We start from the raw sequence: 19,716 nt of genomic DNA on the forward strand, positions 1-19,716 counted from the left end.
CAATCCCGGCGGGAAAGGTGATGGCCATAAGGAGCAGCTGCAAAGCTCTCCTAGTTTCAGAATCGGTGACGATAAGGGATCTCTGTCGAGTGATAGGAATCCTTCTCTCCACCAGTCGTCGGGCGGTGTTTCCGGCGCCGTTACAGTGAGGCACCTTCAATTATTGCAAGGGCAGTCACTGAAGGTGACCCTCTCTTTCGAATCGATGGTATCCTTAACTCCGCAGTGTCGGACAGAGCTGAACTGGTGGATAGACCACTTAGCCCTGGACTTAAAAATAACGACGGATGCATCCCACTTTGGTTGGGGAGCGGTGAGCAAGGGAGTGAGGACAGGAGGCCCTTGGACGATCGAGGAACAATCCAGGCAATCAATGTGCTCGAATTAAAGGCGGCGGAACTGGCTCTCAGGTCATTCACGAAGGGCAAACATGTCACAAACATGTCAATTTTTGTATGGACAACATAACCGCCGTGTCACAAGTGAACAAAATGGGGAATCCCAGGTCAGATGCACTGATTCGGGGGGCAAAGGACCTGTGGGGGTTCTGCCTAGACAATCAACTGATGTTAGATTGATTGGACAAAAAAATATAGCATTCTCTATACAAAATACAAGGACACCCACACATTACGGAAACTACTGGCTGATGCCACTTATGGTGAACATTCAAGTCATTAACCAGTGTTCTCCATTAGGGGTTTTTAAGGGGCAGCCCGCCCCTTAAATTTTCATGTCCGCCCCTGTAAAGATCGTCCGCCCCTATGAAAAGATTAGCCGCCTCTGTAGCCGACATAGTTTGAAAATCCATCAGTGATGATCTTTGGTCTTATATCACCATAGATAAACGATCATATAGCATTAAACATTATCAGTATGTCAATAATTGTATAAATAATGAGCCAGACAAACGCTTCATGCCATAAAAACTTATTACATACGTCAATAATTGTAGAAACGGCTCACACGCGGCGCCGCTCAGGTCAGGCCTATAAATATCCTGGGATTTCCCGGCATGTTAAAAATAAAAAAAGATTTGCTGATTTTTAATGAAACAGTGGCCTCAATTTTTCAAGTCTCAATGCCCGTAGAAAAACTTTTATTATGATTACCAAATTTTTTTTCAAACATTAGGTTACCAAATGGAAATAAATAAAGGCTTGCTGAGCTTTATTGACAAATCTAGTTATATGAATGGAAGAACATCGTACTATTTTATGCAAGTAGGACTACCAATCTCCTTCAGAAAAGTGCTTCAAGCAAACTGCCGATGATCGCTTTCTAGCCAAAGGCTATTAAAATTACCGAATTTAAACTATTTGATTATGACCCCAAATGCTGGGAAAACGCATCTGAGCACCTACAAATAGAAAATTTTCCTGGGGGAGAGCCCCCGGGACCCCGTTCCCGATAAGTGCTCGCGCTCGTATGTACCGCCCCTATGAATTTTTTTACAATGGAGAACACTGATTAACTGAACTTATGTAAATAATTCATTTTACCAAACACATTGTTGGCCAACAGTGCTTTTTATTTCAGAATATGGCGACATTTGCTGGAACAAGATACTCGAGGACGTAGAAGCAGATAGGCCAAGGAAAATAATCATAGTACCACCGACTCTCACATCAAACAAACAAAGAATCACCTAAGAAGAAGGCATCGCAATGCACAGGACAAGATTCAAAAACACTAAGAGATGATTGGATGGTCTCTTGACATTTGTATTGAAGGTATTAAAGGTATAATTTCAAATAATCTTGTAATACATGCACATGAAAACATGACAATCATATTGATTTTCTTAACAAAAATACATTCTTTTCAGACTTGCTGAAAAAATGATGACCCAAACGGATGATTTAATTTGAGGAATAATGTACGAAGAAATATATTTGAAATGTGGCAGTTCAAAGATACCGAGTATGTTTTTCAACATCCGGAATCATGATACAACATGTATATCTTTTATTCGATTTATAATTCAACCTAAATTATTTTTCATGTCTTTTTCAGGTAATGAAGACATAATATCTACATTTGCATGGAAAGATTAATGGTGAAACTAAGCTAACATGTCTTAAGTGAAAGTTGTAGACACCAGTTCACTCAATAAATGATCTGTAGAAAATTGATGGGAAACTGAAAATAAAATCATTGATCTACTTTATCTACATTAACAACAACTGCTCCTTACTTGAACAATTAATTGTGATCAGCTGTTTAAATTAGAACTCAATGGATTGATAGCAAAAAGTTTGATAGATTATAAATATGCAATAATAATTTATATTTCATATCTAAGCGATGTCATTGTTTTATAAAAATATCTTTAAGAAAAGCATAAGTTAAGAAGAATATATGAACGTTGTTTGAATTTTTAAGTTGAATTCTTTCATTTTAATTCATTAAGGTCCATTAATCGACACATTACGAAATCCTTTAAATACATGGTCCTCCTCATAACCGTCCTCAGGGAAATGTGCACCGATGCACGAAACGACAAAAGCAGGCAAAATTCTCCTATTCTCCTTGCCCAAATATCCCCAACACCACCGAACAAATGATCTGTACGCTATATGTCTTAATTTCGCATTTGCTGGCCCTTCAAAACTTTTCTGTCCGTACTGCCGTTTAAATTCGGTCCACATCAGCGGCAGGACCCAAGGGTTCAAACAGATTGAAGCGAAAGCACAGTGTTGTGCCAGCACAACAACATTGAATCGCACTGAGCTTTTGAAACGAACATGATAAGATTCTCCTATTTCGCCAACAATGCTCAAAAACCTGTAGTGAAATCTACGACTTAATGAATCTTAAAATACATATTTTTAAGTTAATTGTTATATAAACATACCACTGATTCAGATTATCCAGTTCCAAACGGTTTATTTGGCCTTCGTCGTCGTCTCCCACTACCTCTGGTCTGGGTCCATTGCCGTTTCACATCGGTTCTGCCTCCGGTTCATATAAATACGGCCCGATCATTAATTCCTCTTCGTCACTTGTTTCCTGCCATTCAAATTCACTAAGCGATTCATCTGAATTTGATGCCAAAGTGGCATTAAATTCAGATGAATCGCTCCCATTGTCCGATTTTCTATTCATTTCTATAGACGCCATTATTGAGCTGCTCCCTTTAATGATGTAGGTTCTATAAATAGCCTGCAGTACACGTGTTTTTCCGCAACGATGTAAACAAAACAAGGCGCGCGAAAATCAAAATCATCAAATATCACTATAAATTGAAATTTTTTCTGACCTTTCAAATTGTCAATCTAAATAGTATACTATAATGAATCATTTTATTGCAATAGTAGAAAATTCTTGAAAAAGTGTCAGTTACCCTATAATTTGAAAAAAGTGACAATTGGAACCACATTGCAGAAGATCTTATTTTCCAATATAACTTTCCATCGTCGCTGCAACACTTGGTTATTATCAAATGCGCATACTATGTCTCCTTGAATTTTCATTTCATCCCGAAACTGACCAAGTTCAGAAACCATTTTTTTACTGTGTCGTAAGATGCATGAGAACCGGCTGAAAGTACTTTCATGGAGAGAAAACCAGCGCCAAATGAATAAGAAAGTATGCTTTCTCTTAAATGAAGGGGCATCACATAAACAGGATAACTCAGGTTTGTTACCGATTCAACAGTTTTGCTCAATATATACTGCTTTCTCGTGTCCTCCATCGATGGTTGCGGCATAATAGGCCTACCACATAAAAATGTAACTAGAGTACCATTGCAGTTTCTCAAGTAACTATTATTGTCTAATTCACTCAATTTTTGAAAATCTTTGAGTTCTCCTAACTTAACCACATCATTTTGAAGATAGGGCTTCAAGGATCAACCTAATGCTACAGCAATTTTATCTAGTTTCTTCTGCCAAATTTGTGATGTCTAACTCCGGACACTCTCCTAACATTGGAATGACAATCACCGGATCTGATTGCGTACTGGTGCAGGAATCTTTATCGTAGTTTTGATTTATACGTTCATCTCGACTCCGGTCTCCTTTTGGTTCAGAAATAGATCTTGCCGTGCCGATTTGAAATGTTCGATACACCCTTTGTGAAAACGCAACTCCCTCTTAGGATTAGGGGTAGTTAGCTAAACTCCAGAAATGGCTTTCTTTGATTGATATTGAAAACTTTCGATATTAATGTGCGATTTGCTCCTTCATCTAGGCCTATGCCCCACTCCTGGTGTCTGTCATTCGCTGAACACTTAGCCTTGAAGCTCAACCCTTGAAGCTCATCTTACTGGAAGACAAAGAAATGATAAAAACATTTCGTTGGCGTTCACTGAAAACAAGAAAATTTGAAACTGAGATGGGCTTGCTGTAAGAATTTTTTTTAAAGTCAATAATCTTTTTATACATCGTCACGATGATGATTTAATTCGCTCTTAGATATTCAACAGTGATATCTTGACTGAAAAGAATGTTTTTATAAGTTTACATACCTGCTGTAAGTATAATTTACAACGCTCTGAATGAGACTATCTAGCGTACACGGGGCATCATCTTTGAAAAAAATTACTCCCAAATGCCATGCAGGAATCTTGTAGTACATGGTGAAATCGTTTGTATACAAGTTTACTTTAACCTAGAAAAGATTCAGCTTCCCACGTGCTATGATAAAATACCACGGCTCTATTTACTGAAGGAAGGCAAGGCAAAATAATTGTGCGAGTCACTTCAAACAGTTGTAGCGATCGCCACTAACACATCAATATTGAGAAACAAAGAATAAATAGTTTCTAGCCTTTTTAAACCTAATCCAATCACGAACAACGTAACATAAATGTTTGAGAGGCTAAATATAATTGGCCAGTCTGAGTCAGATGGTAGTCACGTATATTTACGGGATTTTCCGGATGTCAGGTAAATTTACAGGATACCCGTAGAAATACATATGCAAGTCGAATAGTCTGAATACCAGTCATTGTGACCGGTTCTCTACAACGTCTGACGCTAAAGGATCATATAGAGGTTAACCCCTGTTAATTTAAATGCAACAACTGATTCTAGTGTCAAATCTAACCATTTGTACTCAAATAAATTAATTAGTTACCCTTGAAAAGGTGTTTTATAATAATATTTTTGATGATTTAAATCGCGAACTGGAGAATTTATTGATTTGATTTGAATTGATTGTCACAATCGGGATTTCCAATACGGACTAAATTGATAAAATGTGAAAATACGATAGGCCTATGTCTCTCTAAAATTACCCTAAATGTTATTTTTTGTTGATAAAACGCATAAATTTTGGTCAATTTTAACCTTTAGAATTTGAAACACGAATAATAGGCCTATCTGCTTGGCATCAATGTCATTTCAAGTTTAAGTCCGAATCCATAATTTACACTCCAATCATGCACCACGAAAAGCCGCAATATTTGTTATGATGCTTCACTTCAGCTATTTTTTGAGGGACTAGTCAAAAGTTTTGAGCTACTACGATCGTCAAAAGCTACTTAGGATTACAAATTTATGCACAAACAATAGTTAACTTCCATTTGATTACAGAACAGTCAGTTGCATTGCAATTAACAGGAGGTAACCTCTATATGATACTTTAGCGTCAGACGTTGTACGGAATCATAACAACGACTGGTATTCAGACTAATTGAAATAGACATTACAAGTCGACCTGATAAATAAATATGTTATATTTCATGTCATCTCAGTTCATCTCGGTAAATTACGTCATCTCGGTAATAAAATGAGGCAAACTGCCCAAACAATAGTTAACTTCAATATGATTACAGAACAGTCAGTTTGAGGTAAGTTGATAGTGTTTTAAAGTGTTACGAACCCTTAGTTAGTTACCTAATCGTTGGTGGTAAGCTTTTTATAATCGGATGGGCTTATACCAACGTTAGGGATGACAAGGACCAAAACACGGTTGAAAAAAGTAACACTTCAAAAGTATACTTTCTATTCACTTCAGTCCACAATTAATGGCTTAATTCACAAACTAACACTGGTACCTTTCGAAATAATCCAATTTTATGTATGTTTCGAGTGGTTAATCAACATTATTTTGAGAAATTAATTAATTTCTCCACCAATTTCGCCATTGGCCGCCATTTCTCTGTATTGCACATGTGGCATGATAAGACAAGGGGACCTACAAGGATTTATATAAAACTTTTAAGACGAAACGACAATTTTTATTTTTGATGGTTTTCCAACTTATATTTCAAATCTTCATGTTTTCCATAATAAATAATGAAGTAATAAATTCTGGTAAAAGAAAAATGTGAATAAGTGTTGATTTCTTAATTTTTTTCAATTTCGTCGTTTCGCTTCGTTAGTTTGTGCTGTTGTCCTGGCCTTAGTCCACAGGTGCCAGCACCTCCAGTAATTTTCAAAATGGCAGCTGTTGACCCGACGGAAATTTACCCTCACTTTACGGCCGATTTGCACATGGATTAAGATCGTCAGGTGAGGTGTTATAGGTATCAGACAAACTACGAATCTGTTGTGCGTCGATTACAACAAAAAATAGACGGATATCTTAGTCTTAAGAGACAATGAAATGCCAGGCAAATTACTCGTCAGTCAAATTGGCTGACGAAGATTTCATACAAAAATGACCTTCCCATTCCTGACTGTGGTTTGTGAAAATATCCGATTGTGAAACTAAACCACAGACAGGTTACTGACTAACGAACCCTGTGGCTGTGCTGTACGACTCGACTGTACTGACTGTGTACCACTACTAACTACTAATATACAAGACTATCGTCCTCCAGGCCTAATTAGCAGCGGTTAACTCAAAGGTACCATGCATGCAGCAGTTGCTTGTTCATATTCGAAAATAATGTATCAAATAAACTTAAATGACTACCTTATTGACTTTGAAAATGTCTTCTATATGTTAAATTCTGATGATTTTGCGGCATATCGAGAATTACTTCAATTGATTTAAATTTAATTTATTGAGCGGTTCCGATACTTAGATAGACTGGTCGCCTGTCCAATTCAATTCAATATAATAAAATATGTGACACAGATCTGGATCTTAAAAGGTTTACAAGGTATATTCGTTATGCGCCAAGTGGGAATATCGTGCCAAGTAAGAATTATCGGCGGAAGTGCATGCCAGAGTAAGAATCAAAATGCAAACAACATCCTATACTGAAACGTTGGCAATAGTAGGAGGCGCCACGGATACTTGCGCCAAGTTGGAATAACTTTTTCGACAAGTTTCGACTCAGCGATTTAACAGTTTTTTTTTCAGTTTTCAACATACAATATGATGTTCTTAGGTTCTACTGCTTGGGCATTTTCTAAGAGGCCTTCAAAATACACTCGTGGTCTTGCTAATTATGGGCAGTCTTGTTATATGAACAGCGTTATTCAATCGGTTAAGTGTGTAGCAGAACATTTCAAACTGTTCTCTAAAAAGTCCGCAGAAAGCCAGAATTCAATGGAGCTTTTCAATAGATGTCGTAAGTATATATAAACAGTCAGGAACACTTTCCAAAAACGGCTTATTCTGCCAATTTCGGCGTTTTCCGCCAATTACGGCAGAATCAGCCGTTTATGGATCACTCAGTTTTGAAACTTTCACAGTCGTTTATGGCTTAATCAGCCAGTTTCAGCTCACTAAGTTTCGAGTTTTGCTTTAAAGTTTTTTGCGCACTTCCGGTTCAATTAGCGCATGTTGCCGATGACGTCATAATCTCGAGCAGACGATAAGCTTTCATATGACGCTAGGATGGAAATTTTTGAGCTAGGTAAAGTGGTCAAATTTACGTTTTTCTAAATGATTACGTCATATGAAGCCCAAAAACTCCGGGAAAACTCTCAAAACTACTACAGCATGAAACAAGTTTATTAATCATGATTTTTGTTAAAAATAAATTTGGGAACTAGTTTTAAAAACTATTATAAAGTTTTCAAGTAAACGTTGCCATGGGTACACATAAAAACATTCGCCATTTCTGGCGTATTCCGCCGTTTTTGGCGTAGTTAGTTTTATAATCATAAACTATTAAGCCATTATTGGCAGTCCCCTTGTTATATATGAGGATTCCCCCACCCACTTAGACGTTTCCCCTAGTGTCTACGCGGTACTTTTTTCGGAATAAAATAATTAATTTGCTGAGGTGAACGGATGTGTAAATATTATATGTTAAAAATAAAAATAAAATTAGTATTATTATAATTATCATTCTCATAAGACAAATCAATCATGGATGTATAAACTAGTGTATCAAAAATCTAGTTTTAAGTTTTGCCCACGGTCTTATCTTGCCTAATAAAGCATAGAATGGTTGAGGGATATATTGGACTGCATATGATGTTGGTTAATTGAAGGTAATTAACATCTTCGATGCCTCCAAGCTAATTGATGGATTCTTGTGATGGATAATGATTGAATGAATTGGTGGCCGATGACGTTACAACTCAAAATCGATACAGCTGTATCTAGACTCATTTCAAAATACAACAAACATTTTCGAAACAATTTGGGATACATGTATGTATATATTTATTTCATAGAATACAGGTATACAGAAAGAACAGAATTCAAATACATTTGCCATCGGAAACCCATACATTTATATTTAATTCTTTCTTGAAGCCTGGAACGGATCAATGAGATTAATTTTTCGGCGCAAATATACAAATGTATGCCAGCAGAAAAGCGATGATGTCATAATAGGGACTCCCATCGAACTAAGCATTATAAATAGCACCTGTAAAACTATCTAAGCTAAAAACGCCGTTCCTGGCGATGTAGTTTTAAAAACTGTAACAGCTGAAAACGGCGGAAATGGCGTTTTTTAAGAACAAGCCAAAAATGGCAGAAAACGCCGATTTCGGCTAAATTGGCAGAAGCAGTTTAAAACTGAGTAATCCATAAATGGCTGATTCTGCCGTTATTGGCGGAAAACGCCGAAATTGGCAGAATAAGCCGTTTTTGGAAAGTGTTCCTGACTGATAAAGCCCATTTTGAAGGCTTTAAAGAATGGAAGTGGATATTTTGCCAATAATGCAGCATTATTTTAGTAAACCAAGTGGCTATTCGTACAGACACGTACGAATAATTCCGTAGGCTATTCGTACGCGCCCGTATGAATAATTCCGTAGGCTATTCGTACGCACCCGTACGGATTACTGTGGAATTATTCGTACGGTCAGGCTAGTCAAAACATTCGGCTGACTGTCAGTGAGCTCAGTGGTCTAGTGGTATGATGCTGTGCTGTTTATTTACTGGCCCAGGTTCGAGTCTCGCTTGATCCACTCTATTGTTCTCTAACTATATTCTCCACACTTTCCTTGAATGGCGGGCGTTTATCGGCCAATCAGCGACAGTTATTAGCGTACAGATCCTTCACCCAGCACTGGCAGTAGTTGTCTCCACCAGTGATCTCCGTCGCTCTACGATCCTAGTGTAACCAATCCTGTGGTACATCAGACACTAAGATTCTTGGTGAAACAGATCCTAGTTCCGTATGAATAGCCTCCAGAGTAATCCGTACGGGTCCGTACGAGTAGCCACAGCGATATGCTATTTTGCCAATGCCCAATGGCTATGAAATGTAACAATAAAATCGCGCCGGTTAGGGCAAAATATTGGCTGCGTTTCTTATTATTAGACTATGTCATTTTTCCAATGACTTGTTTTGATTGCCTAATTGATGCTGCGCAAATGCAAAACTTTGAAAATTCAAGAAAATTTGAACAGATTTAGAGAAAATAGAGCGGGATTCGAACCCGGACCAGTGTATATATCCTCTAAATATAAATATAAAATACGTTCTTGCAATCTGGCTGTAAGTTTTCAATTCATATAGCATTCAACGTATCGTATCTCAACCCTACCCTAACCCTTTCATCTCTCTAAGTGTAAAACGGACCCTTAAACTAACCCTAACTCCCTGGGCCCGGTTTTACATACAGGGATTAAGCCTCTAATTTGGGTTAGTTGCCCAATTCGAATAAAAATTTTTAGGTTAATTTTCGATGCCCATTTCAAAAATGCAAATTAAGATATTTATCATATATCACCTACACATTTTTAGATTTAGGGCCTATTGAAAATCTCATTGGAGAAAGAATTGCAAAGAAAATACGGAACGATCAATTATACAATTTCATTGTACAACCAAAAAATCCTACGATATTTATGAATGAAACCTTGTTCATGTTATAGGACTAATGCATTATGGGCAACTAATTCAGAATTATCTGAGATAATTTGAATTGGTTAATTTTTCGCTAATTTGTGTTAGTGAAACAGATTTAATCATCAAATGATCTATGCCTAATTCGAAGAATTTTTTATTATCACCTTCGAATTCGAAGTTAACTGGCGTTCGTGAAACGACCACCGGTATTCAGACTAACTATAGATACCATATAGCCTATGCTATTATGATATATCTAACTGAAATATTTATCATCATCTATATATATTATTTTAAGTATCGCTACTTTTCAGCTGCACCAAAATATACGGCCCCGTGACTTGACTTGGATGTCATTTGGGGCAGAGCCCTGTGAATATCAATGCCTGAGGAATAGCCTAATGCATATCGGTACAATTTTAGTCAAGTTACCTAGGCATATTTTTACCACAATTGCAAAATTGTCACCACTTTGCAAAATTGTAGCTCATGATGAGTTCTATGATTGGATATATAGGCCTAATCATCATCAAATTTCGGTGAGGAGCCATAATTTGACTTTATGCTTAGCCCATATAAAGGATGGGTACCGGTATATATGTTATCCTATGTGTATGACAACCTCCCTCTCCTGACTTGACGCGATGGAACTGAGCGCAGGAATACCAGCCAATTAGAGACCGAATGATCATAGTACAAATTTTGATTGCTACATTAGTGTCATTTGTATCATGTCACAAATATTTACCGGTAATTTCAAGTAGTTTCAAACGCAAACCAAACGTCCAGCATTGCAGTTGACTGGACTAAAGATCTAGAAACGAAATTGGTAGAATTACGTAGTGAGCGGCCATCTTTATATGATGTCGCTTACACATTGTATTCAAAACAGAATCAGAAAGATAAAAGTCTTAACGAAACTGCTTTTCAACTGGAAATATATTTCGCAATTCAAAATAATTTAAATCTATCCTCAAAATGCTCATGACCATGTGATCCAGTGCAGTTGCCAGTAATCGGAACCGGACAAAAGCAGGGAAGCAACTGGGAGGATCTCATATCCCGCTAATCAGCCTCAAGCCAGCCTTAAGGGTGGGATGATAGTTAATTTGTCTAATCGTCTCACAGCCAAGCATTCCTATTGTTCATAGAATTGACACATAACATCTTTGATTTAGAGGTAAAGCAGGATAATTTCACCCAGACACTGGAGGATCTGTGTCTAGTTCTGCGAAGTACATCAGCAAATATTAGTCATGTAGTGAATCCTAGTGCCATGAAATGTCTTTTGCCTAGTAAGTATTTACTTTGATCAAAATTTCTCATTATACTGCAATTTTTAGTCATTTGAAATAAAATATCTCTAATTCATGAACTAGATTAGTTGTGTAATTTGAGAATTAAAGTGTTTTTGACCTAATGTTTATATTTCAATTTCCTTTTCCTGACAGAATAATGGCAAAATGGTTGGTATATTATATAATCTTCCTATTTGTTTTTCATCAATTTTCTTTGCTTCACATTGTCTATGTAAATACTCTACACATATAGGCTTCATCTCAGGGTATTAAGTATTAAGTAATCCACATGATTATGTCTCATTACAATGCAAATGCTTTTTAACCCACTTGGGACTTAAATCCTAGCGGGCCTAATTTGTTCACTTTTCATTCATTGTTTGTAGACAGGCCCCAGTAATTTGTGGAAAATTGAACTGTAATTGATGCTTCAATGGTTTGTTTTGATATTAGGTTAATAGCTACTTTAGATGCATCTGGAGCCAAAAACTGGCCTGATCAAATTCCAGATGGCTGGCTGGGAAATCTTGAATATGCTTCAATGAAGTTCCTTGATATTTTGACAAAAAAAGGTCACTTGTGCCCTGAATTCTGAGACCTGTAGCTTCCTAATGGTAGTGATTATGGTTTGCCATTATAATGTGTTGAAATTCGTGCTGGGTGAGTTTCAAGGTACATAATTCGTTTCTGAGTATGATCACCAGGCGAATAACGGAATAATGTGGTATTTGATTATTTTCAGATTGTCAAGCATTTCGCCAGTAGGCGTGGTGTCCTAGTTGTGTGGTTGCACCAAAAGTCTTTTTTCACCTTATTGCAGCGATTTAGGAAAACATTTTATGTGCCTATCTCAGGAAAAGTGATCAGATGGGCTTATACTAGGAATAGCCTGTATCAAACACTTTTGATATGATATTTAATTATAGTATGATTTCTTGCCAAACCAATGACAGTCACATAGGCGTTATTTTCTTGGAAATTCCATAGGTATCCCCTAATTTTGAGTAGGGTCTTAAATGACTAGAGCCTCATTGCCACTTGCTTCTGTATCTGAAGACTTTGAGGTGACCACAATGACCAGTGCAAATTGAATATTTCACTCCTATTTCATCTGTTTTCTGTTTTATATATGTTGCCTCGCTTCATGACTTTTATGCTATTCATGTATGTTATACACTACTATGATCAAAATATGTAGGTGATGTCTCGAGGAATGAGACACTTGCCTATCTGTTCTATAATGAAGAGCTGGATGGTTTGGTGTTCATACACAACCGTGGTGAACTGGAAAAAATGTGGTTTTGCTTCTTTCTCACTTCTTTCTTCAACTTTCCTTTACTGAACCAAACTGATTTTCACCCCATTTTATCTTAGATATAGGGCTCTACTCAAGACGTCAGTGTGATGCCCATGAGTTCTTCATTCGTTGGATGAGTAGAATTGAAGATGAAAATTCAAGGTAAACAAAATGAATGAAGCAACGAGCGAATGAACGAATGCAATTATGTTTATAGTTATCAAAAAATTGAGGCTAGATAGATGATGAATATAATGTGTGTTTATTTTTTCAGTTCTGATTTTAAACAGATTGTTAAGTTTTTCCATGGTTCTCTTCAAACAAAAGGTATTTTAAGTAGCAAAGCTTTTCAAGCAATGATTCATTCATTTTTACTACACTTAATTTTCACATCAGTAAGCCCTGTTTGAATATTTTATGACTTTCTCTTTCAGTCATCTGTAGATCCTGTTCTACTGAATCAACACAAACTGATGGATTCACAAACCTCAGTCTATCACTTGGGGTGTGTAGCTGTGTTTTTGGTCCCTTAAACCGCTGAATATTTCTATATGTTTCCTATAAATAGTTCCTATATGACATTAGAGATTTTCTTTGTATTTCAGAAGGATAAAGGAAAAGGAGTCACAACCCTTGTCTCGTTACTTAATTCATATTTTTGTAGTGAGGAACTGGATGACTATGAGTGTTCCCAGTGAGTTTGTTATGTTTATTTCATGTAGTGATCATAAGTACTGATTCCATATTTATAGGTATTATCTTTTAGCTATGATTTCATTTCCATCGTTTTTCATTGAAGTTGCAAATTAAAGGTTGCAAGGAAATCTACTAAACCTTTGAAGGCTCCTGAATGTTTAGCTATTCAAATTAACAGGTAAATACTTAATCTGTCAATTTGCTTAAACTGCTTTTGTGTAACTGAAAACACATTTTTTGAGGCACCCTGTAGAATGGTATTTTACGCATGGCATACGGTATGAACAGTATCTCTAGAATTAATTGGTGGAGTTATAACTAATAGACTGTCTTGTCCTTTTAAGATTCAGTAAGACATTGGAAAAAAGAAATGATTTTGTGAGATTTGATGAAGTTCTTAGCTTCCACAACGAGGTATGCTCATTTACTGAAGATATTCTAGTTTTTTAGGAATACTGCACATAAATAACACTGTCACATATTTTTCAGAATTTTAAACTTTGCAGTGTTGCGGTTCATCAAGGCTCTTCTTTGGAAGGAGGACATTATATATCTTTTGTTTGCGATATTGATGGTAAATGGTTTGAAACAAATGACAGTAAGGTACTGTAAATCCATTGATCATTTGCAACCAGGAATATTTTATCATTTATTGATTATTCATCAGACACCTGGCAGCTATGTCTTGAACATGAGTCAGATAACTAAGGCGAATCACCATTCTGACGCAGCACCTAATTCTTTAATCTGGTTCATGCCCATTCTGTCACATTATATAACAAAAACCAATGCAAAATGTGCAATTACAGGCAAAAGTGACTCAAAAGTTTTATTATCATAAAATAATCGCTGCGGACAAACCCTTTGGAACCACAGGAGCTCTATATGAAAAACAAGCATACATCCTGTATATTTTTGTCATAATATCAAATGAGGACAGAGAAGTTAGTTCCGTTCATTTGCACAATATAACGTAACTTAATCTTTATTTTAGGTATTGAGAGCCAATAAGGATTGGGTCCTATCCCAGAATGCTTACATGCTATTTTATATAAAAGTACCAGTATGTGTTCTTTCTTATTTTGTCATATAATATTCAACTTTATGTAGTTAACCCTTAACTTGCTGCAGGCTACTGAGTCGACACACTGGGCCTCTTAAGACATGGCAAGTGCCTATACTCGTGAATCCGAACCCGGAAGTGATTTCACTTTTCGCGCTGGGCCCCCCAAAAATGACCCCACCCAGTGTACCCCCTCTTTCAAAAATCGGAAGTTTAATTTCATCAACATGCAAATGATCTTGCTGCCAGAAGGTTAAGGGTTAAACTCGCCAGTAATGCACGATACAACGGTAATTAGGATTTAGGATGCAATATATATTTTTAATGAGTCTAAATATTATTTTTCAGACAAGGACAACGGCAGATAATTCACACCAACCCGATCCTCAGGTATGTGAAACATTTTACACGTTGATTTTTCTAAAAATGTGTCATAACTTGGAATTTAGGATGCAATATATATTTGTAATGAGTCTAAATATTATTTTTCAGACAAGGACTACAGCAGATAATTCACACCAACCCGATCTTGAGGTATGCGAAACATTTTACACGTTGATTTTTCTAAAAATGTGTCATAACTTGGAATTTAGGATGCAATATATATTTGTAATGAGTCTAAATATTATTTTTCAGACAAGGACTACAGCAGATAATTCACACCAACCCGATCCTCAGGTATGTGAAACATTTTACACGTCGCCCAGCCGCCCCTGTATGTGTTTATGAGTTGTAGGTTTAGATGTTGTATTTCGGGTGTCGGAAAATGGTCGGTTTCATGTGGAGATCAGTGTGACTTGTTTGAATCTTGAATCTTGCAATGGAGTCTGATCATTTTCACACCTTTAGATTATTGTATCGCTATGAAATTGTATGTGATGGCTAAGGATTAGAATGTTATTACCGGGTACGTATATTTCTAATTATTCCATCCATCTGGGGCCCAGTTTCACAAAAAGGATTAAAGCCAAAATCGATCAAAAAAAGATAAACTGAATTAATGAAGAAATTAAATCAATTTAAGAGTTAAAACTTTTTGTGGAACTTGGCGGCCCATTTTACTCTACTTTATTAGTGCGAGGATGTAGTGTATCATGCTAAATTTCAGAAGGCTAGGCCTACTTGTATCCAGTCATGTGCAATATGTACATAGGATTATTAAACTAAGATGAATGTATAGTTCTCTACTCATTTATGAATTGTATTCTTTTTTATTCGCATATTTTATTTGTAAAATTGTAAAATGAACAAGTTAACTATGAAATAATAATCGATATATGTTAAGTTTATAATTCTTCTCGTTTTCACTGTCAGGAGAGGAGGAAGCCAATGCCTAACGAGAGAAATCCCAGAATAGAATCAGCCCAAAATGAAAAGTTCTATAGCAAAGTGGTATATATTTTGAGCAACATATATGCTAAATACTATTAGCCATCATCAGATTATACCGATGTATATAGAATTTTACTCAAGAACTTAACATTTTTGGCTGAATCTATTGTGAGATTTCTCTCATTATTCATATTGTTTATCTTTCAAGACTAAGTCTCTTTTGATTTGCTTATTTTATGTGTGAGACCATAGTAAGTGAGGGCAAGTCAAAGAGGCTGGTTGCAGTAGTGATGTGCTGGAGGCATTTGGAATGACACTACACCTCCGAGGACCAGAGAAGTAGGAGCCGGTGTTTGGATGACTGATCTCGTATCGTGTCAAGGACCCTGACTTGATTGAGTACCTGGCAGACACTCGTCCTGATTGGTCAAGTGACTTCATTTAGATAATGTAGTCACCTGGGAAAGATTTCGCACTCATCTCGGACACTAGTTTACCCCTTTTAGACCTTTTATTCCTGGAGTCGGCCATTATTCATTCATCAACCTTCAGAGGATGACATTTTCCCTTTTCACTACCACTCCCCGGGACTGTTTGACGATGGCGGACCCTTGTAGATAGCCACGCCCTGACGAAGAAGCCTTTAGATTCTGGCGCATAGGATTTCGTTGATATTTTGGACATGCTACATTGGCTTCACTGGCACCATAGGGACAATCACTATATGTGCGTACATATAGATATGTCAGTGGCTGATCCAGGGGTTTGCGCAGAGGGCACGTGCACCCCCCTAAAGACATTGCTCTTTTTTTAGAGTCTGACCTTTTCGTGAGAAAGAAGAAAGAGCATGTGAAAAATCCCTGAAAATGTGTTGGCCTAAGCATTGTTGTCATTTACCGATGCTTTTATCTGCAGTCCTCTAGTTCATGGAGTTTCATCGATGTTCATTGCTCCATTTGGTTGAATGACTGGACTGGTTCCAGACGTACTCTGATTGCGCACCTAGTTTTTAAAGATTATAGCCCTTGATTTTTTTCCTCTTACACTCGCTCGTGTGCATCCATATTGAACTCACTTGTGTGCATCCATATTTGAATGTAGTTTATAGTTTTGTCAACCCTCTACATTTTATATTTGATAGGCCTCAAACAGTCGCACTAAAGCTTCTGTGTCACGTGATCACATGCCAGATGATGATAAGTATGTTTTGAGAAATGACGTTTCCACTGAGACATGCTCATTAGAAAACTAGAATTTCATCCCATGTTAATGATAGATTTTCAGATTCAAATCCTATAGATCATTCAGAGAAAGCACATGACTCTGCTAAGAAAGCATCATCTAAGTAAGTCTATCTATGAAACTTATTATATTCTAAAAGGTTTTTCAGGAAAAATTTCAACAGGTCTTGATAGTCTTAATGTTTAATAATTGACTGCATTATCGTAGGATACATCTCCTTGCTCGGAATTGTGGTCTTTTGTTCTCTCCCCACCACGGATAGTTTGATATTAAATTTAATATTTTCCCTTTATATTGGTACGTATGCATATTTTGTTAACCCAATCAATTGCACATTGGTAGCCCATGATATGGTATGGTTATGTTGAGTTAGAAGGCGATGGCTTCTGCTATATGTTAACCATGGAATATTATGGTATATATGCTCAATTGATTGGCACTATGGCATTTAAAAGTCAGTGTCATCTATTGCTGTATTTGTTCATCAGGGGGTGTTGAATATTGAAATTTTGGCTGTCAAATATTTTTCGAAGTTGTCAGTTTAACTAGTTTAACCAAGAAAACTTTATTGATTAAAAAAAGAGCACAATTGGTACAAAATATTATTCAATGCCCACAAATGCTGGTGGTTAAACCTAAGATTCGCTTTATGGTTTAGTTTGTTTTAGGATACAAAATTGTTCATTTTATTACGTAAGATACTTGAGACTAAAAGCTGGCCAATTTATTCGCTACAATAAATTTTCATTCATTTTATAACAGAATTACAGATGATGTGAAAAGATCTGATGTGAAAAAAAGAGGTAAGCTAAGATAGCATGGGTTATTCAGATACATTCTCACCTTTGTTTTATAAAATACCTTTGTTTTATAAAATCAGAAATGATTTCCTGGTGGGAATGAATCTTTTTCCTTACTGCTAGGCCACAAATTAAAATGATTGGTTTCATAAGGCATTAGGCCTATGTATGAATGTGAATAGAGGTGTTTCATTTTTTAGCCAAAAATAGCTCAGTTATGGATAAAGAATATCTGGATGTTGTCAAACAGTTTCTTGAAAACCCAATGCATCCAGATGTTAAGAATTATTTTCCCAACAGCCAAAGCTTAGCCAAATTCCGACATCAGGTAAATGTTCTCGTTGTGAATGCTTGACGTCTTGTATCACTACAATTTTCTCATAATAGAACTGATTTATGAAGTGATGCTTCGTCTTATTTTGCAGGTCAAAACCAAAGGTTTTACTTTATAAGAGGAGGAAAACGGTGATAAGAATGTAGTTGCACCATGCAAAAGTGATGTACGTATCTTACATGGAAAATATCATTTTATTGCAGTATGTACAGAAGTTATTCATTTGCTCCAAATGGGTTGTTTCAGGTTTCAAGGAAACTCAGAGTTATCCCTTTGGAAGATTTTGATCAAATCATATTATCCTGTCACGAGGCTATTGGGCATGGTGGAGAGAATGCTACATTTAAAAAGGTAAAATTATTCCCTGAGGTTTTAGTTAATCATATCTTTAATCACTTATTCAAAAGATCAACTTTCAGGTTCAAGAAAACTACTTCGGTGTCATTCGAATTCATGTAAGGAATACCTTGAAAAAATGCAAAGTGTGCACACTGAAATCATCGCAAACTGGCAGAGCCCCAGTCATTCCGATCATTAGCCAAAATGTATTCGAAAGAATTCAGGTAAGACATAACTTTTATTTAAGGTCTGAGTACTATTATCGTTAATTCATACATGTATATTCATTTCAGGTTGACTTGATTGATATGCAACGTCAAGAAACAGAAGGTTATCGCTTCATATTGCATGCTATTGACCATGCCTCCAAATTTCATTTTCTGTGGCCCTTGAAGGGGAAATTTGCGACTGATGTGAAAGATGCTCTCAGGATCCTATTCAGTTTTACTGGGCTGCCCAAAATTCTTCAATGTGATAATGGAGGTGAATTTTCTGACCAGGAACTGGGTGATCTTCTGTCTGAATGGCCCTCCAGCTGTAAAATTGTCCATGGTAGACCTCGTCATCCCCAGAGCCAGGGCTTAGTAGAACGGGGTCATCGTATCGTGGCTGATAAAATTGCCTCATTCAAAGCGTCTTTCACTGCAAAAGGAGAATTTCCATGGCATCATTATTTACCACGAATTATGTGTAAGTAAAATTGAACACGATATCTTGATTAATTCATAATATGCTTCCCCTATATGCTCAATGTTTTTTGCTTCTTTAGATATGATCAACACTACGTATTCCACACGAATAAAATGTACCCCCTATGAATGTGTGTATGGGCAAAAACCCCCAAATATTGCACTTCAGGTAAAATTTGTAGTTACTTCAGCAAATGGTATTTATATCATTATTCAGTCCTTATAAGAAATTGTATTTGATTATAGTCAAATGAACATAATGACGAAGAGGAGGGCAATGCAGAAGTATGTACTAATACTCACTAAAATCTATTTTAGGGCAGGGCTGTAGGAACCGGGGAGCCATGCCCCCCCCCCCCATTTTCTGACTCTTGCCTATGACTTCCTACATGCCTAGGGTAGGTCTCCATAGTACCTACGTAGTGGCAGAAATGGTGAAACTGTGAGCTTATATCATTCCTAATTTC

The 19,716-nt window shown here is 36.7% G+C and overlaps 2 protein-coding genes and 1 long non-coding RNA gene across 3 annotated transcripts in view; 2 read left to right on the top strand and 1 right to left on the bottom strand.

Annotated features, from left to right (window-relative positions):
* LOC141904223 (DNA-directed RNA polymerase III subunit RPC4-like) overlaps positions 1–7,078 on the bottom strand; it is a 111,581-nt gene extending 104,503 nt beyond the window's left edge. Inside the window, exon 1 of the mRNA XM_074792786.1 lies at positions 6,868–7,078. The gene's annotated coding sequence lies outside the window, so the exon portion shown is untranslated. The remainder of the gene's footprint in view (positions 1–6,867) is intronic.
* Positions 7,079–12,877: 5,799 nt separating this feature from the next.
* On the top strand, positions 12,878–15,607 carry LOC141904624 (uncharacterized). The gene is made up of 11 exons (XM_074793245.1): positions 12,878–12,916; positions 13,029–13,081; positions 13,189–13,259; positions 13,360–13,448; positions 13,554–13,628; positions 13,795–13,864; positions 13,940–14,053; positions 14,445–14,513; positions 14,862–14,903; positions 15,006–15,047; positions 15,150–15,607. The coding sequence occupies exons 1-11, from the start codon at positions 12,888–12,890 to the stop codon at positions 15,240–15,242; spliced, it is 747 nt and encodes a 248-aa protein (XP_074649346.1). The 5' UTR covers positions 12,878–12,887; the 3' UTR covers positions 15,243–15,607.
* Positions 15,608–18,309: 2,702 nt separating this feature from the next.
* On the top strand, positions 18,310–19,037 carry LOC141904684 (uncharacterized). The gene is made up of 4 exons (XR_012619178.1): positions 18,310–18,387; positions 18,468–18,572; positions 18,641–18,784; positions 18,854–19,037. It is a non-coding gene; the product is annotated as an uncharacterized LOC141904684 (long non-coding RNA).
* Positions 19,038–19,716: the final 679 nt, after the last annotated feature.

This window comes from Tubulanus polymorphus, chromosome 4 (assembly GCF_964204645.1).
Source record: "Tubulanus polymorphus chromosome 4, tnTubPoly1.2, whole genome shotgun sequence".
NCBI classification, from domain to species: Eukaryota; Metazoa; Nemertea; class Palaeonemertea; order Tubulaniformes; family Tubulanidae; genus Tubulanus; species Tubulanus polymorphus.

Coding starts and splice junctions, on each gene's coding strand:
- LOC141904624 (XM_074793245.1), top strand. CDS start 12,888: ATGAGTAGAATTGAAGATGAAAATTCAAG. Junction 13,865..13,939: donor TTCTTAGCTTCCACAACGAG/GTATGCTCATTT, acceptor CATATTTTTCAG/AATTTTAAACTTTGCAGTGT. Junction 14,514..14,861: donor TATTTTATATAAAAGTACCA/GTATGTGTTCTT, acceptor ATTATTTTTCAG/ACAAGGACAACGGCAGATAA.